Here is a 25930-nt window from a genome sequence, read left to right as displayed (position 1 = left end):
ATAAATGGAATAAGTGCATAATTGTTTAGTTTCAAGCAGTTACCAGAAGAAATAACCCTGTGAAAATCACGGAAGAAGGGAAACTCCACAGCGGGCTGCAGAAGGAGGTCCCAGGTTCAACCCCTGGCATCTCCATTTAGAAACAAAACTGCAGTGTTCAGATCAGGGGCAGCCAATGTGGTGCCCCCCGATGTTGCTGGACTCCAGCGCCCCTCATCCTTGACCATTGGGCAAGCTGGCCGCTGAGAGTTGGATCCCAGCAACATTGGGAGGGTGCCATGTTGGCTACCCCTGGTTTAGGTAACTGTTTACATCTGGGGCGGGGCACCTTCTTAGCAAGACCCTGGTCATAAATACCTCACCAGTGTCTTATGTCATGCCCATCAGGCTGTCCAGGGCCTGCATAAGGGACTGCAACTTGAAAGCTCTGGGTTGCTGACGTCAAGGTTTGACTTGCCCAGCTTCTAAAATGAAAATGCAAACCTCAAGCAAAAAAGTGCTGACTTGACAGGATGTGGGCCTAGCACAGGATGCTTGACTTAAACTGCAAGTGCCCCGTCACAGTTTTGTGAGAAAGTGTCCCGCTCAAAATCTTCCGATCCGGGATAGGGGCTTTGAAAAGGGTTCATGGGCAGAGAGTTTGCCTGTGAGGTGCATCGCTTGTGTAGCTCTTTCAGACACGGAGCATTCCTCGGTGACCTCTTAATTTTCCGTCAGCAAAATCACAATGTTGCTGCTTCATCACCAGGTGGCTTATGGGTTTCAGTGCTCCTGTTAGAATTGCCAACTGTCAAAAGTCTTAGCCTTGTGGATCAGATCTTGGGTGTGTCTCCCCCCCTCACACCTCAATAATACATGTGTTTGAGTGGCAAAGCACATTGTCACACAGCAAAGAAAGATTAATTCTAGTTGGGTCAATGCCTTGTTGAAAGGGTGCTCAGCAACGCTTATTGCTACAATGTTTCCCTGTCAGATTTGTTAATTTTATCTGTGTCAGTAATGGGACAGCCCAAATAATAATTGATTGATTGATTTTTATTTACGGGCATAGACCAAACTGGCCCGAATAATGGTGTAAAATATGCATATAATATACTGAAATCATTTACATATGCTTAGATTTGCTTAGAAGATGCTTACGGTTTATTGAAATAGTTTATAAAATCTGCTTTACGCATAAGAGCCAAACAGTAAAACAAGAGTAGTTTGAAACTGTAATTTTCCTGAAAAACAACTAGAACCGACATAGAGATAACAGGTCTGGGCAGACAGCCAATATGTCATGTAATTTGGCAATATGAAGCAAGAGGAAATCCTTATATGGTGAGGTTAAGCTGACTAGTGGAGGAAGAAAGACTCACCAGGAGTATCTGATGAGAGCCTGATGAGAAGTAGCAAAAAGTAGATAAGACCACGGGAACACGCCTTCCCTTGGAAAAGAAAGTGTATAAAAGGCCAGGTTTTATAGCACCCAGGACCCTCAGCTCTGCGGGAGCGGGAGGCTGAAGAAAGCAGGAGAACCATCTATTCCATCCATGACATCTGATGGGTGATATATCTTGACATGTATTTCCAAGTATTTTGTAATTTTGGCTCTGTGATATGACTTAGAGTTTAACTCAGTCCTTCAACTATTGTAACTTGTTTTAATTAAGATGTGCCTTCAGAGTCCTATACTTTGTTAAATGGATATCCAGCCACTTTTTTCGTGCTTTATTTACGTGTGTGTGTGTGCATATATATGTGTATGTGTTTCTGCAATGATGGCTAAGGCCACCTAGAATACATTTTATAAGTTGTAGTGTGCAAGATATAAATAAATAACAAATATTATAAAGACTGTTCTTCTGTTTGAAGTCTGACTCCCAAATAGAAAACTTCTGGTGCCTCCCAAGACTCAAGAGTGGGGTCTCCTCTATTCTCCGCCTACACTAGATGACTGCTGTGGATGACCTGTGAGCTTAGGGGACCTAATGTTTGACATATAAGGACTCTGTGTGGACACGGAGGAAGGAAGCAAGCAAGAACCCTTGACCCTATGCATTACTGGCAAGGGGGCTAGTCTTGCCGGTAACGCGTGTGTGTGTGTGAGAGAAATGCAGGGCTGAAGAGCAGCAATTAACCAGAATAAAATAATGAAACTGTTTTTTTCTTGCATTGGTTCAGCTCATGAGCCAAACAAGATTAGGTCTTTGCTAGCTTCAGAGTTGGAATGTGGCTCTCCTCCTCCCTTTCTTATCTCAGGGGTGGGGGATTTTCAGCCTGAGGGATGCATCCCCTCATGGCCAGAAGCCAAGGTGGGTGGGGCTAGAGGTGGATGTGGGCAGAGTAATGGCTGCGACTCTTTAGCTCTGTACAGGGATGTTGACACTCCTTACACACACATACGTCCTGTCTGCAAGATGAGGATAATACTGGTTTACCTTACCACAAATAAGACAGAAACATGTACTGTATTTGTAGCCCACTATCTAAGGTGCTCAGGGCAGTATCTGCTGGGGAAGAGCCACAGCGCTGTGATACATATTATTATTATTTCCGCTTCTATCCTGCCCTTCCTTCCAAAGGAGCTCAGGGCAGCAACATGAACCTCCCTGGACCCTTTGGTCCAGCCCTGCCTTCGATCATCTTCTGAGGCCCGTTTCCGGGGGGGGGGGCAAGGGCGGTAAGGGAGAGGGCCTTTTCAGTTGTGGCTCCTCATCTGTGGAATGCACTCTCCAGTGAGGTCCGCCTGGCCCCTTCACTGACATCTTTTCGGCACCAGGTAAAGACATACCTTTCCCCCCAGGCTTTTGATGGGCTGAGATGATGTTTTTGCTGTTAGGGTGCTGCCAAAGTTGTCTGGCTGGGGGGGGGGGCAGAGAGGGGGTTTGCGTTAACAAATTGTAGGTGCTTGTCTAAATTCTTCTTTCTAATTGTATAATGTATTTGCATTATGTTTTTAAATGTGTTGTATGTCGCTTGGAAACCTTTGGGTAACAAATGACTAACAAGTCTAAATAATAATAATATTAATGCACTTGCTTTTGCATGGGAACAGTTCTGGGTTCAATTCCTGGCATCTAGAGGTTAGGCTGGTAAAGACCCTGGAGAGCTGCTGCCAGTCTGTGTAGACAATGCTGAGTTAGGTGGGTCAATGATCTGACTCAGTATAAGGCAGCTTCTTATTTAGGTGGTTCTTCCTCTCTCCCCTTTCGTCCTCACAGCAACCTTGTGAGGTTGGTTAGGCTGGGAGGGAAAGTGACCTACCCAAGGTCACCCAGAGAGCTTCTTGGGTTAGTGAGGATTTGAACCCAGGCCTCTCAAGTCCTTGTCTGTTGCTCTGGTTTCTGGTCATCCTTTGAAGGCATTTTGAAACAAACAACGATGATGAAAAGAAGCGGACAGAAATGCAGTCTCTGCCCTGAATAGCACCCGATTCAGACTTGAGCTAAATGGTCCGAAACGGCTTCAAATCCTTGCAAATCTCTTCCCTAGATCAGCCTCCTCCTTTAAGCCGGCTGTACAAGTCTGCCCTTCTCAATGAATTATGCAAAGCTCCGTCGAAAGGCTGCATTTCATACACTAAGGATGCACCTGCCAGCCTCGTTTGCCCTACTTCAAGGGAAGGTTGCAGTTACCAAACCGGTCCGCTGAGAAGCCAGAGAGGGAGTAAGTCGCCTGTTAGATGAGCAAGTGTCCCAACCATTTTAGCAAGCGGAGGAGGTATGGAGGTGTAAAAGCCTTGAGACCGTTGCCTCACACACATTTCCTGTGCTGCCGCTGATCGCCAAGGGGTAAACGGGTGATATTTCCAGCCGGTGAAGTCTGGAAGGCAGTTGCTAGATGCCTACAATGCATGTTTCTGATTGCAGCTGCATGAATTCATCCTGGGCACTTGATGTGACGTCACTTTCTCTACCGTGTGTGTATGAAGCGGTGGGCGGGGGCACTCTTCACAGAGCTGTGCTTTTGCTAGAAATTGCAGTAGGGCAGTTTTGCAGCCAAGAAGGCTGTGATGATTCTGGAGTCAATGAAAAAGTCCGGCTGTTGTCTGAAGATGATGGGACCAAGCTTGTTCCCTTGAACTGAAGAGCCCGGCGATGTTGATAGGAGCTGGGCAACGAGAAATAAGCCACAGGGTGATGGGCCTTGCAGGGCAGTCCTACCCTTGTCTACTTGCAAGTAAGCTCTATTGAATCCAGTGGGGCTTGCTCCCAGGCACGTGGGGCTAGGACTGCAACTGTGCTGGCTGGGGCTGATGGGAGTTGTAGTCCAAAACAGCTGGTGGGTACCAGGTCGGGGGAGAGCTAGTCTGCATCGCAGAAGTCTGCGAATGTCATGCACATGCCCACTCCTTCACTTAAAGAAATCTGCTTGGGAAGAGATGATGGTGCTGCTTAAATACAGCACTCAAGATGGGCCTCCCGCTGAAAGCTGCAGGCCTGCATCAAGTTATTTCCCTTCACCTCCTCTAACACAAGGCCCGTTGGTAGCCCCTTGCTTGGTAGCCAGTGGCGACTACACGTCCCCTCCAGGTGACCAAGCAAGCGAGCATTAAGAGATGCGTCCCCTGAGCTTCAAATGGCTCGCAACAGCTACATGTAGGCAGGCAGCTAGTGAGAACCGTAGAAAGGCCGGTAACTTTTGTGGACTTGTTGGATACGCTGATATAATAATGCGTGTGGGTGTGTTAGGGAGTCGGGAAATGCATGGTGATGGCATTGCAGATGCATGTCTGTAGGGGGAAAAGGGAAGACTTGAAAGTCAAGTGCAACAGCCACCCTCCTTTGAGCCCAAATGGCATGGAAGGATCGGTACCACTTCATAAAATGAAGACAGTGAATGTTTAACAGCCTAAAATGCTTCAGAATGGAAATGGGCTGCCTTCAAGTCAATCCCCACTTGTGGCGACCCTATGACTAGGGTGTTCATGGTAAGCGGTATTCAGAGGGGGGTTCCCCCTTGCCTCTCTCTGAGGCTAGTCGTCCCCAGCTGGCTAGGGCCAGCTCAGCTTGCCACAGCTGCACAAGCCAGCCCCTTCCTTGTCTGCAACTGCCTGCTGGGGGGCAACTGGGCTCCTTCAGACTATGCAACTTGCCCACGGCTGCACAGGTGGCAGGGCACGTCACCCCTGAGCCACTCCCTGTGGGGGTGATCTTTAGCTGGCCCTTGACACCCAGGAGACACGAGCGGGGATTTGAACTCACAGACTCTGGACTCCCAGCCAGGCTCTCCTCCCCACTGTGCTATACCAGCTTCTAAAATGCTTCAGAAGTTCTTGTAAAAATTAGCCAGTTGTCTGTGGTCAACCTTGACTAGAAAACTTGCCTTGTTAAATCATTGCCTTGCTCTTGGTATCCTGTGTGCAAACTTAATTTCCCCTTTCAGATTGCAGCTCAGGTTGGATGTATTAAATTATTAAATTTCAGAAGGGGTGCCGCCATTTCTCCCTCCTCCCTCCACAAATAAGACAGCAGTAAATAATTAGCAATTATTGTAATTCTTCCTTTTGAGGCAATTGTCTCTCCTTGCTTTTTGCATTTTTTTAAATGTTCAGTGAATTGTTTGACTTATGCCTATTTGTGACGGAGGCAATTATCCCTTGCCACTCTGCAAACACCCGTTTCAGTGTGTCTGGCTGCGTTTGATTCATCTGAGAAGCACGTGCATTAAAAGGCTGGGAGAACAAAGCAGAGGGGTGCGGGGAAGGCGAGGCTCTGAGTGTTGGGAATGAAAGAGACTGGAGCGGCTGAGTGGCAAAGAGAAGGTGCTTCAATTTGTCAAGTCCTTGGGTCATGTATCAAGGGAAATGGGAAGTTGCTGAGTGGCAGTACCCAAGTCTTTGTTCCTTTAGATTCTACCTTCTGTCTCTCATTTTGTGGCTAACGTTGGCCTACCATGCAGGGCTGTTGTAAGGATAGCCATGAAAATGTATCCCAAGCACTTCAAACATTTAAATGCTGCTTATATTACACTGGCATAATCTCACGATAGTATCTGTATTTTCCTTTCTCTGTGCATCAGTTATTTGGGGTGAGGAAGAGATGACGATGATCTTAATTTTGTTTATGAATCGTTACCAGTGAGGCACCCCAAAGTGATTTACAATGCAATAAAACTTATATAAAATAAAACATATATAGGAACATAGGAAGCTGCCTTATACTGAGTCAGCGTTGTTTCATCTAGCTCAGTATTGCCTACACTGACTGGCAGAGGCTCTCCAGGGTTTCAGGCAGGGGCCATTCCCAGCCCTACTTGGAGATACTTTTGGGGGTTGAACCCGGGACCTCCTGCATGCAAACCAGGTGCTTTGCCACCGAACTACGGCTCTTCCTCTCACGTGTGTGTTTGTGCTTATATATAAACAATTTTTGGAACAAAAACATTACATATAAAACCATTTTTAAAACCCTACTATTACATACATAAATTTCAAATCCAACACAGATACCAGCTGGGATAACAATCTCCACGCAGAAGGCGTGTTGAAGGAGGAAAGGCGTGGTGAAATCCCAGGGTAGGCCATCCTTCGCCATCCTGGTGTCCTCCAGATGTAAGCCCGTGCTGGCTGGGGCCGAATGGGAGTTGTAATCCAAAACATCTGGAGGGCACCAGGTTGGGGAAGGCTGGGCGCAGGCTCTTCATTGCCTGCTTTTGTCACCTGTCAGGTCAGGGGAGGCACCAAAAGGCCGTTGACTCCAGCCCTTTTCCAGCCAGGCAGTGCTGCCCGCCTCCCAGAGCACCGTGCACATGCCCCCTCCAGAGCAGCCTTCCCCAGCCTGATGTCTTGCGTGCCAGCTCCCAGCAGTGGCCCACGATGGTGGGCATTGGGCGTCCAGCAGCCTCCCACCCCTGGCCCAAGGCCTTGGCGGGCCCCTGCCAGCCAGGCAGCACTAGGCCAAGCAGGCCAGCGTCGTGACGCAGTCGAAGGCAGCTTTGGGGGTCCCACGTCTTTCCCCGAAGGCCAGACTTGGCTCCTGGACTGCAGTGGTATTTCTTTGGGGGCACCGAGGGGGAGGAGGAAATCCCGTTCAGCTTCCTCATTGGACAGCGCAGGAGGCCTAACGCCACCGTCTTGTGTTTTGCAGTGAAGGGCAAAGAGCACGAGAAAGCAGCGGAAGTGAAGGCAATTAAAGGTACGGACTGCCTTCTTGTATTTCTGAGCCGGGCTAGTTTATTGCAGAGGGGAAAACATGGCAAGGGGCTGTGTGGCACCTCAAAAGACTGACAGATCTGTATGTCATTAGAATGTGGAACTGGCTTTTTTCTTATGACTTACGAGTATGCCGGCGGGCAATCTTTTTACCATGCCTGGATTCAAATTTATGCCAAGGGAGCTTCATAAATCACTTCAGGGGCTGGATCCGGGTGACACTGGCAGCCCCAGGATAGACTATGCTGACTAAATGCAACAGGAGCTCCTCTCTCTCTCCCCCCCTCCCGGCATGTCGTTTATGGAATCGGGACCTGTCGTGATGCCAAGTGGCGCTGAGTAAAAAAGCTGCTCTGCTTGGCATCTCAAATAGCATTGGAGCTTAGAACAATTCATGTTCTCCGACGCTAAACATTCCCCTCACTTTGTGTTTAGTCAGCATTCTGTGGCTTCAAAATCTCTGTAATCCTCAACGATTAGGAGGATTAGCTTTAACCAAGGACCCTAATCCCTGTTACCCAGATCTCTCCCTCTTTTGGTGATGCTGTGTCATTAACACATCCTCTTTGCTGCTTTCGAAAAGCAGGGCTGGTGAGGGATGTGGCCTGCCGAGAGTGCCAAGGGCCAGCACGAGAAGCCTGGAGAGCCAGATGTGGCCCCTGGGCCTCCGGTTCCCTGTCACTTGGCTATAAGGCGCTTGTGACTTGCGTCAGGGAACGATCACAAAGGGTTCCTTGGTGCCTGATTCTTCAAGCTATACTCCTGTGCTCCCCATCTTACCCCTGAGCTTGCTTGCTTGCTTATTTGCTTGATTTAAAGCATTTTATCCCGCCCTTCATCAAAGTTTGCCACTCCTGCATCAGACCACGGCGTTGCATCCCAGCTCCAGAAGTGCTTCCACTGCAGATTCTGTGCATTCAAGGAACTGGTTTCCACGCTGTGTGTCCTTCTGTATGTGTTGGGTGGGGAACCTGTGGCTGTCCGGATATTGTCAGACTGCAGCTCCCATCAGCCCTGGCCAGCACAGCCAACGGTCAGGGATGATGGGAGTTGTAACCCAGTAACCTCTGGAAGGCCGCAGGTCTCCCATCCTGGTTTAAACTCAATGGAAGTGGTTTGCGGGGCCTCCTGGCGTGTTCCTAGTTCCATCCCTTTTCTTTCTGTTCCAGCTGCAGCACCGGTACATTCCCCGCAGAAAAGCACCCGGCACCATGCCTTGCTGGAGGCTGCCAGCCCCAGCCCCGTGGCTATCAACGCCATCTCGGCCAACATGGACTCCTCCAGCAGCCGCACGGCGGCTCTCAAGAAGCAGCCCAGCCACATGGAGGCTGCCCATTTTGGAGACCTCGGTACGTCTTGGCATCTTCCCTGGCCCCATCTGGAGAACGAGACCACCTTTTCTTAACATCGGGGAGGGGGACCTGCGGGGTGGGGGGCTGGCAGGCTCCAGTCCCTGTCAGCCACTGGCTTTATATCAGGTGGTGAAACAACTAAAAAAAAAGTTTGAACTGGCTGACAGCTCTACTGATTTGTGTTTTTCTTTTTTTGGTCTGCTAGCCCCAGGGGGTGGACTACTTTGTTTCAGACCGTAAGGATCTGCCCTCTTACTCTGTAAAGCAGCTTTTGCTAGCCTGGTGCCCTCCAGATGCGTTGTACTCCTACCCCCATCAGCCCCAGCATCATATGGCTGTGCTGGCTGGGGCTGATGGGAGATGTGGTCCAAACGTAAAGCAGGCCACTGTAAAGCAACCATGCACAACGGTGGTGCAATATAGGCTATATAATCATGTGCACTAAAAGTCTTTCCCTTCTCCCAAGAGCAATTTTCTTTCACGTTTTTCCTCCCTATTTAGGCCGATCCTCTCTGGATTATCAGGCTCAAGAGACCAAATCCAGCCTTTCCAAGACGCTTCAGCAAGTCCTCCGGGACGCTGTCGGCCTCCCCTATTTCATCCAGTTCATGGAACTGCGCCGCATGGAACACCTTGTCCGATTCTGGCTGGAGGCTGAGAGTTTCCACTCCACCACGTGGTCCCGCATCAGAGCAGACAGCCTGAACACCGTCAAACACAGCTCCCTGGCCGAGCCGGTTTCCCCTTCCGCCAAGCAGTACGAAAGCGCCACGTCGGCGTCTTCGTCCTCTGAGCTGCTTGATGAGCGCCTGGAGGGTTGCGGCCCGGCTCGGCTCTCACCCGCCCGGCTGCTGGCCGCTGAACTAAACGGCCAGACTCTGGGCATCCAGAACCGTCTGCGGCTTTGCCAGGCTGGTGGTGGCAAAGCCCGTCTTGGGTTTGGAACGTCTGAGGCAGAGGACTGTCCTGTTCCAGATGAACCTCCAGACTCTTCCAAAGTCTCAGTATCCAATAGAAACAGCCCCCTCTTTGCACTAAAGGACTTGTCAGGAAAACTCATGAAAAGTAAGTGCTTCCCAGCTCTGGCGGTCTTCAGAAGGGAAGCTCTGTCTAGGTTGCCATAGTGTAAAAACAGCAAAGCGGCTTAGCGCCTTGGAGGAAGCCCCTCATCGCTTCCCATTTGGACACAGGAGAGCCAGCAAGAGTTAAAGGTGTGAAGCACTGCCTTGCTGAATTTGGACCCCTTGCCCCTGGGAACGGCCATCGTCCCCTGGCGCAGAGCATCTGCTTTCCGTGCAGAAGGTTCCTTCTCCAAATCCTGGCATCTTCTGTTAAAAAGGAGTTCAGATTCCAGGGTTAGGACTCCCCCTCGCCTGCCTGCCCTCATAACCGTGGAAAGCTGCTACCAGTCAGATTAGACAACACTGGGCTGGATGGAGACCGTGGTCTGCCTTGATATGAGGCAGCTTTCCATGTTCCACAAGCTGGCCATGAGGACAGGCAGCCTTCCTTGTTGTATTCCCCCAGCGTCTGTTATTGTGAGAGATTAATCTTGCCTCTTCACATGGGGAAGGGTGGATTGATTTTTTTGCATCTCCCAAGAGAAAGACTGATATTTAAATCTAGACTTCTGTGTAGCAGTTGGTTTGGTTTATGACATTTTATACCCCCCCCCCCCGTTTAGCAGCTTACAGAAATCAGTGCAAAGACAGTCCTTTGCCCGCAGGATCCCAATCCAATATAAGACACGGCATGCGAGGAAAAAGGAGTGGGACGGAAGAGGGGGAAAAGCAAAGTCAAGCGCCAGTTCTTCAGGTTACAGGCCTTACAACACAGTGCCATAGGTTCTGGCTGTCTTGGTAAAGATCTTGCCCTTGATAAAGACCAGTCCCTCCCCAGAAGCACTCTCCTCTCCACCCCCACTCCGTCAGATCCAGGAGCAGAGCTGGTGACAGTGTTCAGGGCTGGGCGGCTGCTGCCTTCAGCGCTTCCCTGAGACAGCAGACTGGCTGGCAGTTAGAATCCTCCTAGTCATTGGTTACTGTAATAATGAAAAGTTGGCTCGCAGGTAAAGAGAGCCGTATATCTTGCCTTCAAAACCCTAAGCCAAAACCTTTGGCCGTGCAGCACCTTGTCCTTTTGGGGCTGCAAACCGTATGTCTGCTTTGAGCAGAGGTGGGAAAGATACAACCCTTCGGAAGCTTCTGGGCTCCAGCTCCCATCATCATCCCTGACCATTGGCCATCCTGGCTACTAGGACACTGAACAAAATCCTTGACTTGAAGGCTAAGGCCAGGATCAGTAGAACGATGGAATTCCATGAGCCCTTCTAGGCTTGTTTTCCTCGAAAAGCAGCCCCGCCCTCAGATGCACGAGCGAACTCTTTGGGAGGTCGGCATAGGGCCCAGATGCTCTTATCTAGCACAATTGCCACACACCATTTGCTCAAGCTCCCTGTTCTATGGCTCTCCTGATGTTGCAAGATGCAAGGGGAGCCAGCTGAGTTGTCCTCACTTCCTTAAACAGGGCCAGCCGCCGTGCAAGGCTCAAGCGGTGTGCAGGATGCAAGGGGAAAGGCGGGCAGCTGTAGAGCCAGCCTTCCTCCGAGTGTCCTAAGTAAGGTAGGGCGTTGGAGGGCCTATACAACGGTCTGTTCTTCCTGCTTGGCCCTTCAAGAGCCAAGTTTTGCCTGAAAAGCCAGGAGCGGCCCAGCACCCTCTCTGTTTTGCTTGTCTGCGCCCTCTTCTGATGGCTTTGCCCCGTGCTGCTCCCTCTTCTCACGTTCTGCTTCCGGTACTTGCACAGTCCCTGATGAGTGGTTTTTTTTTTTAACTTCTGCGATGAGGATTATCCACGAACGGGTTACTCCTCCCACTGACAGGGCTTGGCTCTTATAGGGTGTGTGTTTGTGAGGGGGGGGCGTCGCCTCAGTTCCTGAACCTCTCCAGTCTATGGACAAGGCTGTAGAGGAGGTGTGGGGAACATCTGTTGCTCCTCCCCCAGATGTTGCTGGACCGCAACTCCCACCATCATCTCTCGCCATTGGCCTTGCTTGCTAGGGGTTGTAGTTCAACATCGTCGGGCCAAAGGTTCCCCACTCCTCCTACAGAGCGTGAATGGGGAAGCCTCCCAAGGGTGTTGGGGACCCCCACTCCCAGCAGCCCCTGGAGGGCCACAGGCTCCCCATCCTTGAGAGAGACCCGCATCAGGTGAGGTGAAGCGTTGGTTCCTGCCCAGTGGGACTTCATGCTGCTGCTGCTGCTGTTGTCAGCATCATAGTAGGGTGTGTGTGGCTTAAAGCAGGATGAGCCACCCATAGCCCAAACATCATCTGGAGGGCCACAACCTTTACTGGGATTTATTCTGCTTCAAAAGAGGTGGGGGGCAATTCCATACAGCTGAATAGGCGCACTTGCAGTGGAATCCAGGCTTGAAGTGTGGGGAATGGGGGCGATGCACTGGGCTGTGGGCATGTGTCTGTCTTCTGTATCTGTAGAGAAATGTGTAGTCGCTGCCCTGCTGGGAACTGATGCCACACTGCATCGAAGGAGACCTAGTAAGCTGGGATGTTCTTGGTTCATGTTTTCCTCTTCCCTCCTCAGCCCTTTTTCCTTTTGTGTCGTGCCTTTTTAGCCTGCGGGTGGGGTTTGTATTGTTTTTCATTGATCTGGGAGCTGCCCTGGGATCCTCTCTAACTGAAGAGTGGAGTATATATGCTTATTTGAATTGGTATAAATAAGTAACATCTGGAGAGTGGTTTCCCACTCCTGGCTTAAAGCATTGCAAAGAAGACCAATAGGCCCCATGTCCCAAGGAGCTTGCATTAGAAATGAGAGGGAGTGGGGAGAAAATAGCGTAGTGAATGGGGACGTTAGTTGGCCACAGTTTTAGTAGGGGGTGAGATCCCAAGCCACTTCTGAAAGGCCCCTTGACTTCAAAAGCCGTTGTTGTTTTCAACATGAGGGTGGGTGGGGACCACTGTTCATGGAGCGCCAGTCCAGCATTCCACACCTGCCCACAGCCTTTAACTCTTGGCTTCCTCCTCTAAGGCCTGTGGACTCCCCTGATTTGCTGCAGGAAAGGCGATCCCCTGCCTGAAACTCTGGAAAGCTGCTGCCCTCTCCGATGCCAATCAGTGTAGACCACACTGGGCAAGTTCGACCAATGGTCTGACTTTATATAAGGCAGTTTCCTATGATGAATGACAGTTCCTTAAACAAAAAAAGCCTGGCCTGGTCCAACTATGCAGTCATTTCTCTCTTTCTGGCCTTTCTGCTTTCTAGGTATAGAACAGGATGCAGTTATGATTTTTACCAAATATATCTCTCCCGATGCTGCTAAACCAATACCAGTTACAGAGTTGATGAGGAACGACATAGTGGGTAAGCAAGATGTGGGTGCGTATCTCTTGCTCGGAAATGGTGAGCACAATTGTCATGGGTGGCGAACTCGGGGAGAAGCCTCAACCCTTCATCCGACCGTCGTTCCAACCCTTTCTGTATTTGTGTCATCAAAATGTACAGAAATGAATTGCTCTGCTATCTATCCATACTAGAGAGAGCGAGAGCGTATATACACGCATATAGTGCCACTAACTGTGATACGATCTGCTGACCTTACAGCAAAGATTTGTGGGGAGGACGGAAAAGTGGACCCCAACTGCTTCGTCTTGGCACAGTCGGTAGTGTTTAATGCCATGGAACAAGAGTAAGTTGAAACCCTGTATTATTATTTTGTTTAAGTTGGAGGGTGGGGTGCTTCATGTTCTGAGGACCGGACCCAGCTCTTCCTGGGTGGGAGCTGTCTAGGAGAGAAGGCCAGGGCGAAAGCGGAGGGGGGCGGGAGATAAGGATCCCCGAGGTTCCTCCGTTGCTCAAGCTAGAGAGCAGATCTCTCCTGGAAGCTTTTCTAGGGGGCTCAGTCAGCATCTTGCCTGCTCCTGGGGCTTCGTTGCGGCACCAGCTGACTTCCTTGTATGTCTTCCCTTTTGATCCAAGTCTGAAGTTTGGGGTGCAGTGGGCACTCTGATCTCTGTCTTCTGGGATTTCAGCCCTGGGACTTTAAGCTGTAACTTCATTGCCACCCAATAAGAAGAGAAGAGCCCTTTGACCCTACCCAGCTGACTTCCTGTCCTTGTGCATTGCTGACCTGGAGCTGCCGCCTCTTGCTCCCTCCTAATGAGGCTGTTGTGTCTCCCTCTCCCCCCCCCCCGGCCAGGCATTTTATTGAATTCCTGCGGAGCCACCATTTCTGTAAATACCAGATCGAGGTGCTTACCAGCGGGACCGTCTACCTGGCTGACATTCTCTTCTGTGAATCCGCCCTCTTCTATTTCTCCGAGGTGAGGGGCTTCCTTTCCCTTCTCTAGCATCTCCCCCCCCCAGGCTTTGGTTGAGCCCCTCAAATGTGTTTCCTCCCTTTTCCCCATCACGGGGCTGGGAATGTCAAATGCTTCCTCTCTGCTCTCACCCCCTTACACTGAATGGCCTGATCACCCCTCCCAAAGATACGTCGGGCCATCCTTCCCCACCCGGGTGTTGGAGAAAGCTGTATTAGGCGGCATGGACGCTTTGTGCTGCTCTTTGCAAAAGCCCCCCCCCACACACACACAACTAGAATCCTTGTAGACTCGACAGAGGGAAGATGTGAGAACAGCCATAAATACTTTTTTTTAAAATGCAAAATACCTGCTGAAAAGCTGTGATTATTTTAAGTATGCAGCCGGGAAGTAGCACCTCAAAAAGTCCTGGAGAAATGTCAAGTATATTTATAGCCGGCGCTTTTTCTCCAGAGCTGAAGCTGCTCATAAGAAACCTTTTCTGTGGTCCCCCACCCCCAAGAGTTCCCTCGTTGGGAATGGCCTGGCAGGCTTCTAGGTTGCCCACTTGGTGTCCGGCTCACGGCGGTTCTGTCGCTGTGGCTTTGGCTCTTGAAGGGGACACAGTAGAACATCCCTTGGCATTTATGGATTCAGAATAATATACTACCCACCCCTCATTGCAAAGGATTGGGCTGGTTCTGCCAGCCACCTTTGACAAGCAGTCCATCATGCAAATCCTGTGTTTGGTACTCTTGCAATGAACTCGTTTTCTGGCCCTGAGCAACCCCTAAGTCAGGGGTGGGGAACTTCAGGCCGGAGGGGGGCACAAAAGCTCTCTCTGTCTGGCCCGTGGGGCTCTCCCCAGCCCATGCCACCTCACTGGCCTTCCAGCGCACCCTCCTTGAGTGTCTTTGCCTGCCTGGAAATATGTCCTTGAACTTAGATAATGCCTCTTGCCGGCCTGGGTGGAGGACAGAGAGGCAGGGGCGTGGTTGTGCGTAGAAACATTTACCGACTGCAAAGATACAATCTAACTTGTTGCTCCCCCACTTCTGCATCTAATCCTGCCTACCACTGACGTGTGGCCCTTGGAAGGTTGCACAGAAGAGAAAGCGGACCCTGGCTTGAAAAAGGGTTCCTCACTCTTGTCCCAAGTCCTGTTTGTACATCTTTAAAACAATACTGGTAGCAGCCTACCTCATAGCGATATTGTGAGCCACACACCCTTCTCTCTGGCTAGAAAAAAAAAGAGTTTAGGGAGCCCTGGAGGAACATTTGCTCTCACTTCTTTAATTTTGTTTCCCAGTTCATGGAGAAAGAAGATGCCGTGAATATTTTACAGTTCTGGCTCGCGGCGGATAACTTCCAATCTCAGTTGGCCGCCAAAGAGGGCCAGTATGACGGCCAGGAGGCCCAAAACGATGCTATGATCTTATATGACAAGTGAGTCTGGCAATCGCCCAACTTCCTTGCGCTCTTCTGTGTCCTCATCGAGGCTTTCTCACAAAAAGAAAGCCACAGACCCTGCTGTGCCTTAACTGACTCCAGCCAATCAGAGCTCGAACGTTTTGAGCGCGGTGATGTGGGATGCCCCGCGGGTCTCAAAGCTAACGTGTGAATTTGGAAACGTCCCTGTTTGCCCAGGAGTTTGATGGCTGGAGGAGAGTGTTGCCCAGCAACCTGGAGATCACTGACAAAACAATGTTTTTAACTGTGCTTTAGGATGTGTTTAGTTGTAATTATGTTTTGGAATGTTTTTTTAACAATTTTTAGTATGCTTTTCTTTTTCTTGTTAAATTGTTTTGTTTATATTGGCCATCCTGGGCTCCTTCAAGGCGGGATATAAATGCAATATTATTATTATTAACAACAATAATAAAATATTTTCTAGTCCTCATGGTGCTTGTGGGGAAAAATCTTGAAAGCATTCGGTCACCGTGGGGTTCATTTATATCCCACCTCTTCTCCAGGGAGCTCAGGGTGACATTCTCCCCCTCACCATTTTTATCTTCACAACAACTCTGTGAGGTAGGTTAGGCTGACAACTAGCAAATAGCCTATGGTTTCTTACCTTGCAAAAGATTCTTCAGGAGAAAGGGATAGCTGTGGATCTTGCTTCCTGTAGAGTTGCAGTTGAGCTGCAACCCTGTGCCCTCCAGATGTTGCTGGACTCTTGACTCCAACTCCCAGCAGCCAGCATGGCCAATGGTCAGGGATGATGGGAGTTGGCCCTCCAGATGTTGCTGGACTCAGAGAGCCAAATTTTAGTGGGAGTGTCAGGGAGACAGATGGAGAAAGGCAGGCAAGGAAGATGGACTCAGACTCCTATGGACTTCACCTCCTCTATAGTAGTAGTAGTAGTAGTAGTAGTAGTATTGGTAGTAGTAACATCATCATCTCCTTTGTTCTCTGCTGCTGTTGCAGATACTTCTCCCTCCAAGCCACTCATCCTCTGGGTTTTGATGACTCCGTCAGACTGGAAATAGAGTCCAACATCTGCAGGGAAGGAGGGCCACTCCCTAACTGCTTCACCACTCCCTTGCGGCAAGCCTGGACCACCATGGAGAAGGTGATGGGGAAAGGCTCCCTTCCATCCTCCTCCTCCTCACCCCCATTTTTTTTTTTGAGGAAAAATTCTGAAATTGGTGGTGACGTTTTAAAAATAGCGATGTTGATCTGGCAAGTCAAACTCGAAACTGCAGCTTGAGAGGGGATTATTATGAATAATAATTACATTTATATCCCACCATTTCCTCCAAGGAGCTCTGGGTGGCATGCGTGATTCCCCTCCGTCTCCATTTTATCCTTACAACAGCCCTATGAGGTAGGTTAGGCTAAGTGACTATGAGTGGCCCAAGGTCACCCAGCAAGCTTCAGAGCAGAATGGGGGTTTGAAACTGGGTCTAGGTCCTAGTCCGACTCTAACCACTACACCACACTGGCTCTCATGTATATGTATACCGGGTCAGCTGCTTGCTCCCTCCAGCCCACCATTTCTTCACACTACCCACTGTTAACTTAGGGAATTTACTGATGCAGGTCGGGCAAGGCACGTAGGATACACAGAGGATAGAGAATTTTTTTTCTCCCTCATAATGGTAGAACTTCACGGCCATCCCATGAAGCTGAATGTTAGAAGATTCAGGACAGACCAAAACGAGAGAGAGAGCTTCTTCAACACACAGCACATAGCTGGCCTATGGAATTGGCTGCCACAAGAGGCAGCGATGGCCACCAGCTTGGATCCTTTAAAAGAGGATCGCACAAATTCATGGAGGAAAAGGCTCCCAGTAGCTACTGGCCACCGTGGCTGCGCTCTGCCTCCCCAGTCGGAGACCGTATGCTTCCAAATACCCCTTGCTGGAAACGGCAGGAGGGGAGAGTTGCTGTTGCGTGCAGGCCCTGCTTGCGGGCTTCCTGTTGGGGGCATCTGGTTGGCCGTTGTGAGGACAGGATGCTGGACTGTGAGGGGGCCCCTTTGGCCTGACCCAGCAGGCTCTTCTGACGTTCTTGTGCCAGATCAGGCTGTTTGTTCACCTCACGCAGGCATGCACACACTCTCAACGAACAGTGGGCTTTCTGCTTCTTGAAATTCTCTTCCTCCTCCCTCCCCCCACAAGCTGAATTAAAAAAGGAATATATCCTTATGATTTCAATCTGTGTTTAATCCTTTTCTGCCGTATTAATGTCTGTGCATAGCGGGGTAGGGAACTGGTGGGTCTCCAATGATGCCGCATGCCCAGCTCCCAGCAGCCCCCAGCATGGCGAGTAGTTGGGGGGGGGTGATAATGGGAGTTTTAGTCCAGCAGCATCAGGAGAGCTTTAACATACAGTAAGGAACACAGAAAGCTCTCTTATGCAGCACTAGGGCATTGCTCCATCTAGGCCAGGTCTGCCCGCTCTGATTGGCAGTGGCTCTTCTGGGTCTCAGGAAGGGGAGGGCCTTTCCCTTCAGCCGGTTCCTGATCCATTTGCTGCCTGGAGACACCGGGAGTTGATTCTGGGGCCTCCTGCCTGCCGAGCCAGGCGCTCTCCCCCTGGGCCACAGCCCTCCCCGTCCTAATCATGTCCTCTGGGTTGCCTCCCTCCTTCTTCCTCCCTTCCAGGTTTTCCTTCCCAGCTTCCTCTCCAGCAACCTCTACTACAAGTACTTGAACGACCTCATCCATTCGGTCCGGGGAGACGAGTTTGTCAGCGGGTGCGTCGCACTGACTGTCCACGGCCCTGGCAGCGCCCCTGACCACGACTCCCACGTGGGTGCCCCACTGGACGGTGCGGCTCCTTCCTTGCAGGTGCGTGGCCCTGCTGCTCGCTCTTCCCGTCTCATGGTGGCTTGAGCCACTCTGCCTCGGAAGTGAACCCTCTGCTTGCCCGGCTCATCCCTTTTGACCTGCACCCTGTTGCCGGAAGACTGCAGCAGGCAAAGGCAGAGCAGGAGAGCGGAGGAGCTGAGCAAGGGGCTGGCATTATGATATGTTGTTTTGTAGAGGTTTTTTTTCTTAAGTGTTGAAAGTATTTCATGTCCACGGATTACCATTACAAGGGAAGGCAGCCTTGGTGCCTTCCAGGAGCTTAGAACCATAGAACAGTAGAGTTGGAAGGGGCCTATAAGGGCACTGAGTCCAACCCCCTGCTCATTGCAGGAATCTGAGTGCAAGCTTCTGAATTCTCAGGTCCCCTGACAATTGAACATACTGGCTTGGGCTGATAGGAGTTGGAGTCCATCAAGATTGTTATTTTTTTTTAAAGAAATATTTTTTAACAGATTTGGAGGGCACCATGTTGGCTATTCCCGTTTTGGCCTCTAATTCCCATCATCCCTGACCATTAGATATGCCAGCTGCTAGGGCTGATGGGAGTTTGAGTCCAGCAACATTTGGAGGAGGCACCATGTTGGCTATCCCTGTTTTGGCCTCTAATGCCCATCATTCCTGACTGTTAGCAATCCTGGTTAATAGCAGCTGAAGTCCAACAATTTGTTTGTTTGCTTATAGGATTTCTTAACCCGCTGTTCACCATAAGGTCCAAGGGAAAGTTATGACAATATAAAAATTTAGTATTAAAATCAGTTTAAACCATTTCCCATCAGATTAGGCTGGATTCTAAAAACCTGTCTACCAGGCATCAAAAGGCCAGGCTCAAAAGAGGCTTGTCTTCAGCATATGGCGAGAGCTGTGCAGTGAAGGTGCCAGGCACACATCTGTAGGGAGGGAATCCCAGTTTCCCACAGGAATCCCTAGACTGCCATCACAAAAATGGTGTTGGGGCTTTGTGTACTTTGACACCTTTGAAGGACTTTCTGGCAACGGACTACGGTAGCAGCGGCTCGCTAGGATCGTCCTCCCACTTGAAAGCGTCATCCGTATCTGGGTTTTACTTTTGTTTGTTTCTTCTCTTCCCCCTCTGCTGCAAAATTAATAATAATGCCCGGAATTTCTGTTGCAGTCCAGCCTCAAAAAGGCTAATGTAAAAATCCTGAAAAACTTTGACGAAGCAATAATCGTAGATGCCGCCAGCCTGGATCCGGAGTCCCTGTATCAGCGGACATACGCTGGGTGAGATTGCTCTTCCATTCCCTGGATGCAGAAGCATGTGGTGGACCCTGCCAGACCTTGCCTACCTGCATCTGAGACGTGTGCGTGGAAGAGAGAGAGGGAATTGCTGGGAGAGTGAAGGCCTTGTGCGCCCTTCCTGTCGAACTCAGCGAGAAGGAGTGGGTGTGAGACAAGAGGAGGAAATAAGACCAAAATAGGGGAATAGAGAGGTCTGTGCTCGGGCAGAGGAACGGGGTGCAAAAATCTCTGGACTGGGGAGATGGGTTAGAGAGGTAGGGTGCAGACCGAAATAAAAGTTAGCACTATAGAGTGGGAAAAAGTGGGTGAGCGGGTGCCTGTAGTGTGGGGAAGAGCATGTTATGGGGTGTAAAGAGTGAGAGAGGGTTACCAGAACTGAGTCAGCATTTAAAACAATTTTTTCTGGGGTTACTCTAGTCCCATAAATCATTTTTGAGTAAATAAAATTGTAAAAAGTGTCCCAGAGATTTCACTTGTACGCTCCCCCCTGCTGCAGGTGGTGTTAAAAAAACAACCGATCTAATGGACGGGGGGGAGGGCGCTTTGTGCTGTGACTGATCTCCCTCCCCATCAGCCCACAGCCAGTGACCCAGGACACTTTTTCCCTCTCTCTCTCCCCCATCCGCTAACTCTTGCTGCAGGAAAATGACATTTGGGCGAGTGAGTGACTTGGGCCAGTTCATCAGAGAGTCCGAGCCGGAGCCTGACGTGAAGAAGTCCAAAGGTGGGCTTCTTCCTCCTCCTCCAGCTCTGGAGCCATTTTATTCTTAGAATGCCAAGCCATTTGCGGCAGCGGCGGCTTCACCTTCCTGTCTCTGATTTCCCCCTCCAGGGTCCATGTTTTCACAAGCAATGAAGAAATGGGTGCAGGGAAATACAGACGAGGTAGGCTCCTCAGACCTCCAAGCATCTTGCCTAGGGGCCAGAGAGTAAATCATGTGTCTGTCTGTCTTGCTGCCTCTTTCTAGCTGGCTTGGAGGAATATATATATATATATTGGGAGGGCATTCTGTGCCAAAAAACCCAGAGCACCAACAAAAATATCCACAATCAGAGCAAATCCTACAAGTAGGCTGCAGGGCTGCATCTATGGATGCTATAATTTTTCCCTTGCAAAATTCAGAAAACCTGGGACACCAGGATTTTTTTGTTTTTTAGAGCTGGCTGCTCTAGGTAGTGGACTGCGGCCAGTAGATGCTGAATTTGTTTTGTTTTTCCCCACTCTGTTGTCGGGTTGTGCACTTCCGTGCCTGAGGGCAGTCTGTGCTCAAACAGGCCTCTCTTTTCTGCTTCTTCCAAGGCTCAAGAAGAGATGGCCTGGCGGATTGCGAAGATGATTGTCAATGACGTCATGCAACAGGCACAACCTGACCCCGCTGCAGAAAAAGTGACAAAGGTAACAAGGCGCGCTCTTTCACTGCAGCCCTCACCGACCTGGCGCTCCCCCAGATGTTTTGGAGTCCAGCGGCATCTGGAGGAAGGCCACAAGTTCCTTATCCCAAGTCTAGCGGCTGTATTTGTTCTCCACAATGCCCCTCAGGGATGCAAGTGCTACTCTCTGGGGCGAAATCGATGCTACCCACCTGCTAAGCCAGGCACAGGAGAGCATCTGTGGGCCCTCCAGAGTGTTGCCGAAGGACAGCTCCCATCAGCTCTGGCCATTGGCCATGCTGGCTGTGGGGGCTGATGGGAATAGGGGTCCAACAGCATCTGTTTGGGGGGGAGGCACAGGCCCCCCACCCCTGCCTAGGGCAAACAGTGAGTTTCCTCTTCTCCCCCAAACAGCTCCGTTGTACTCTGAGGGGTGCTGTGAGAGACCACTTTTCAAATCAACCTTTCTCTCTTTTTTTCCAGCTATGATCTTTGGCATTCCCAGGCAAGGGGATGTTGGGCTTTCTGCCGCTGAAGAGGATTGTGTTGCTTCTTTCCTCAACTCGGGGTGGAGGGGAACCCCTGTTGGTCGAGTTCTCCTTTGACACAAGTCAGTGGGAAACCAAGTACTGTAATCTTCAACCAGCTGATGTGCATCCCTTTTAGGACAAACTTTTGGGAGAGATGCGGAGGTAGGGGTGGCAAAAGGAGAGCCCAGACTAAATTAATTTGCTTCCTTCCTGCACCGGGGCCCCGAATTCCCAGTTGAAGAGTTGCATTCCTGGCAAAAGGTCCCACCAGCTCCCTCTGCGAAGGATTACTGAACTTGGAAGTGGAGTACAGTTCATGTTGAGAGGACTGCAGATAGATCCCCCCCTCTGTCCCCCCCTCACCCTGGTTCCTGGCTGAGATATTTCCCCCCCCTTTCAAAAATCTGCAATCAGAAAGGCACAGGGCATCTTAACCCGTCAGAGGGCTGAACTGTTGGAGGTGAACGGTCTTTAAACTGCTGGAGCCATTTTGAGTTTTCTTTTTACTTGAAATGTTCTGAATACAAGTTACTGGACCTTCCCTTCTTCTCTTACCTTTGGGTCAGTCCTGAGAAAAGAGCAGACTCTGATTGCAAGTGACTTCCAATTCAACTCTCTTTGGTTCTTAACTGAAGTTTTTCCCCATTCCTTGCTTCTGAGAATGCACAACGCCATCCTTCCCATCCCATCCTGCAGCAAGGAGGGTGTGCTGCCAGGGACTGAACTACAAGCCGAAGAAAACGTCCTTTGTGTCCTGGGTTCCCCCATTTATTTTTATTTCTTTTTGCTTCGTGAATGCTCCCGTTGGACTGACGCAGTCTCTCTTTCCCCCGTTCAGATTCTGTTCTTCTAGTTGCCAGTTTTAAGGCAATTTTCCCCTTAATAGTTTTTTGTAACCTTTTGGGGATTGGAAGCAATTTTCATACAACCTGAAGCAACAACACTTCCATCGTTCCCGCACCTGCAACAGGCAGGTAATTTTCCAGAGTATTCAGAGCACTCAACATGGGGTCCACTCCGTGTGTCTGTGTGTGTGCGTGCACAAGTGTTTTTCCTTATACCTTTACTTCTGTTGAAACATTTTCTGTTTGGAGAGTTTGTTTTTCAATTCCCATTTGCTTTTGTTCCCTGAAGACTTGTGTAAAAGAAAAAACAAACACAACCCAAATCACCCGTAGGAGACCCTCCACGATTTGTCTCCAGTGTTTTGAAAGTCTCGGTGGATGAAGCAGGCATTCTATTGTTGCAATATCTGATCTAGCAAGGCACTCTGTGTTGGTCTGCTAGAAGCAAAAAGCTATGTATATGTTTTTTGGTACTGTGTACCACCATCTTATTGTCTCATGCGCAAGTATTCATGTACTTAAAAAAAACCCCATATTTAATTGTGTTTTGATTGAAAATATATAAATAAATAAATATATATATATATATATAAATATTACAAACGTGTCCATCTTCCCTTTTGTGTGTTTTCTTAGGTACCTATATATCTGCCTTGTCTGTTCTCAGGTAAACACACTGAATTTGTCTCTTTAAATCAGAGATGGACAGAAAGTACATTGGGATCTACTGGTCAATCTGCTGGGTAATTTGCAGTAGCCTGGCAGTTTTCAGAGTCCAAGTTGTCTAGCAATATCAGCGACTACAACTTGCTTCATTTGCATCGATGCATGGGTCTGAAGCGGCTTGCCTGGTGCGGCGAAACCACAATTCTAGCTCCATGGTATTGGCGCTACTACCGCTTATTTTAAGGGGGACGGACAGAGCAGCACTTCGCCATTCAAGTTCATCCCAAAAGACCAAAAACATTAAAACACATGCATAATGGAACGTGTTTAGTTAATTTTTTCCCAACAATTATGATCTTTAAGCTTAAAGATCCAAAGAGCCTCAAGCAGGTGTGAGGAACCCGCGTCCCCCCCGAGGTTGCTGAACGACAACTCCCATCATCCCTGGCCATTGGCCGGGCTTGCTGGGGCTGATGGGAATTATAGTTCAGCAACACCTAGTGGGCCAGCAATTCTCCACTCCCTCCTGTACAGCATGCATGAGGAAACCTCCAAAGGACTCCCAGCAGCTAGCATGGCAAATGGGCAAGGATGATGGGAGTTGTGGTCCAACAGCACCTGGATTAAAAAAAAGTTCTACCCCAAAACTTACTAAATTCATGTTTGGTTCCCTAGCAATTAGAGAAACAGCTTTCAAACTGTAGTTCAGAGATATTTTTAGCTAATCCAGGGAATTTGTTAAAGCCACGTATGTTCATTCCAAGCATGAGGAGGTTTGAGGACTCTGGCAGCATCAGCAGGGCCAATCTGGCACTTGGAGGGTAGGAATAAAATAAGACACTTTTTTTACATTTACAAATGCTATATTAGGCTGCTTTAACAGAAGTATCGTTTCCAAAATGGCGTGAAGTACTAGTTCCCCTCTATTCAGCACTGGTTAGACCTCATCTTGAATACTGTGTCCAGTTCTGGTCTCCGCTCCTCAAGAAGGATGCAGACAAACTGGAACGGGTTCAGAGGAGGGCAACAAGGATGATCAGGGGACTGGAAACAAAGTCCTATGAGGAGAGACTGAAAGAACTGGGCATGTTTAGCTTGGAGAAGAGATGACTTGATATGATAGCACTCTTCAAGTGCATGAAAGGTTGTCACATAGAGGAGGGCCGAGATCTCTTCTCAATCGTCCCAGAGTGCAGGACATAGAATAATAGGCTCAAGTTGCAGGAAGCCAGATTTCGACTGGACACCAGGAAAAACTTCCTGTTAAGAGTCACAACAATGGAACCAATAACCTACAGAGGTGGTGGGCTCTCCGACACTGGAGGCATTCAGGAGGCAGCTGGACAGCCATCTTTTGGGAATGCTTTGATTTGGATTCCTGCATTGAGCAGGGGGTTGGACTTGATGACCTTATAGGCCCCTTCCAACTCTACTATTCTATGATTCTAGCATGGAGGGAAGTTACTGGTGGGGTCCCTCACAGAGCTGAATCAGGAGGGATGCTGCTTAAGATGCATAAATGATCTGAATTTCGGTGAGCAATGAAAGAGTAAAGTTTGCGTGTACCATATGCTACAGACGCTGCAATCCTAAAGGACTCTTCCCAGTGGGCAGCAGCAAAATGACACACTGCAAGCACGTTGCCTTCACGCAGGCCTTTTTGTGTCTGAAATTGCCACCGTTGCTTCACTTCAGGTTGCTTGGTTGAACAGAAAATCCAATCGGCAGTACCAACCTGTTACTTTCTATGTTTTCTGTTACATTCTGTCATCTTTTTTTTTAAAGATGTGTGGTGATAGTTCATACCCTACCCACCCAATTTTATGGTGATTTTTTAAAATTTAATTGCAGTGCTGGCTAAACATGCTATGAAGACTTTGCTGGGCTACTGTGTTTTTAATTAAAAGCTTCCTCCTCACAACTTGTGGTAGTTACTGCTTCCTGTTCAGCGGTGATTTGGCATTACTGAATTGCCCCTTTGCCTAGCCTTATCCTGATGTGAGTGAATTATTGATTTCCAGCTCACTTTCCCATTCATTTCTTTATTCTGTGCTACTTTTCACTATTTCAGTTTAAAAACACAGAACAAAAAAGGAATTGATCTGGAAGCCAGCAATTAAAAACCACTGCACTCCCATCCTTGCAGGCAACAGGAACTGACAATGCTCTGTGTCTCTTCAGAACAGGAAGCAATTACAATGGGTAAGACTGCTCAACTTAAAAAGGCATGTGAAGGGATCCCTCTTGGACTTAGCTAAACATGATAGGGCCAGGGAAAGGAGCATGTTGCATTTAAATAATGGACATCAAATAACAAAGGGCTGCCTTTTAATCCCACGTCCAGCTGGTTGTTGAAAAGGAATGCCTCTGCACAGGTAAAACTGTAAAAACTGCACAGGATTTTTAACTTGCTAGGAAAGAAAGTTTCCTGTATTTTGGGGGTGGAGGAATTTTATTCAGTGTTAGGAATTCACTAGCAGAGGAACTGAAAAATTAAACAGCTGTGGTGCAGTGGAGGTGGAACATAGGAGAGAGCAGATCTAGGAATTATGATGGCAACCACAGCAACACTAATTTATAGGCCCTCCTTGCTCTGGAGTGAAGTAATAATGAGGATTTCAAGCTTGAGTATTTGTGGTGGATTAGGGTGGAATTCAGTGTTGCACAGACAGACTCCCACTCATGCTACAGGGCTTCACTGCCCTCTTACACCCTCCCTCAAAATCTGCTTCGGAGGGTCCCCAGATCCCAACCTGTGGCCCTTCATTAAGGTGTGTCTGTAAAAAGGAAATTAAAAATCATGCAGCATCTTGCACAACACATCACAATTGCTGCAGCAATTTATTAAGTGGTCTGCCAAGACCCCCGTTTTTCAAGGGGCTAACGAGGAGAGGGGGGTTGGGAACCACTGCTGCAGGGCAGAGGGAGAGAAGCAGGCAGTGAAACGTCACTGGGCGAACAAAAGTCCATTCCCCTAGTGCACAGAAAAAATGGCCACTGGATCTTGGGGGGGGGGGGAGATTCTATGCTGTGTAAGTCCTGTCTCTCCTGAATCTTCCCACCTTCAGCTTCATGAGATGTCCATGAGTTGATATATTTTCTCCTCACCATGAAGTCCAAAAAGAAAATCTGTGA

At 49.2% G+C, this 25930-nt stretch overlaps 1 protein-coding gene and 1 long non-coding RNA gene across 2 annotated transcripts in view; one reads left to right on the top strand and one right to left on the bottom strand.

The window, feature by feature from the left end:
- The window catches only part of AKAP10 (A-kinase anchoring protein 10), a 29593-nt gene extending 6901 nt beyond the window's left edge, over positions 1-22692 (top strand). Inside the window, exons 2-15 of the mRNA XM_061604680.1 lie at positions 7074-7121; positions 8308-8487; positions 8992-9555; positions 12774-12872; positions 13113-13197; positions 13708-13831; positions 15117-15253; positions 16235-16379; positions 17917-18102; positions 19256-19365; positions 20025-20107; positions 20216-20268; positions 20684-20779; positions 21238-22692. Of these exons, the coding sequence (XP_061460664.1) occupies positions 7074-7121; positions 8308-8487; positions 8992-9555; positions 12774-12872; positions 13113-13197; positions 13708-13831; positions 15117-15253; positions 16235-16379; positions 17917-18102; positions 19256-19365; positions 20025-20107; positions 20216-20268; positions 20684-20779; positions 21238-21243 (1916 nt within the window). The 3' untranslated portion in view covers positions 21244-22692. The remainder of the gene's footprint in view (positions 1-7073; positions 7122-8307; positions 8488-8991; positions 9556-12773; positions 12873-13112; positions 13198-13707; positions 13832-15116; positions 15254-16234; positions 16380-17916; positions 18103-19255; positions 19366-20024; positions 20108-20215; positions 20269-20683; positions 20780-21237) is intronic.
- The window catches only part of LOC133374151 (uncharacterized), a 47636-nt gene continuing 22915 nt past the window's right edge, over positions 1210-25930 (bottom strand). The window contains exon 4 of the long non-coding RNA XR_009759828.1: positions 1210-4095. This is a non-coding gene — a long non-coding RNA (uncharacterized LOC133374151). The remainder of the gene's footprint in view (positions 4096-25930) is intronic.

This window comes from Rhineura floridana, chromosome 21, assembly GCF_030035675.1.
Source record: "Rhineura floridana isolate rRhiFlo1 chromosome 21, rRhiFlo1.hap2, whole genome shotgun sequence".
Classification (NCBI taxonomy): domain Eukaryota; kingdom Metazoa; phylum Chordata; class Lepidosauria; order Squamata; family Rhineuridae; genus Rhineura; species Rhineura floridana.
Note: the sequence above shows the minus strand (reverse complement) of the source record. Positions and strands in the feature narration are given on the sequence as shown.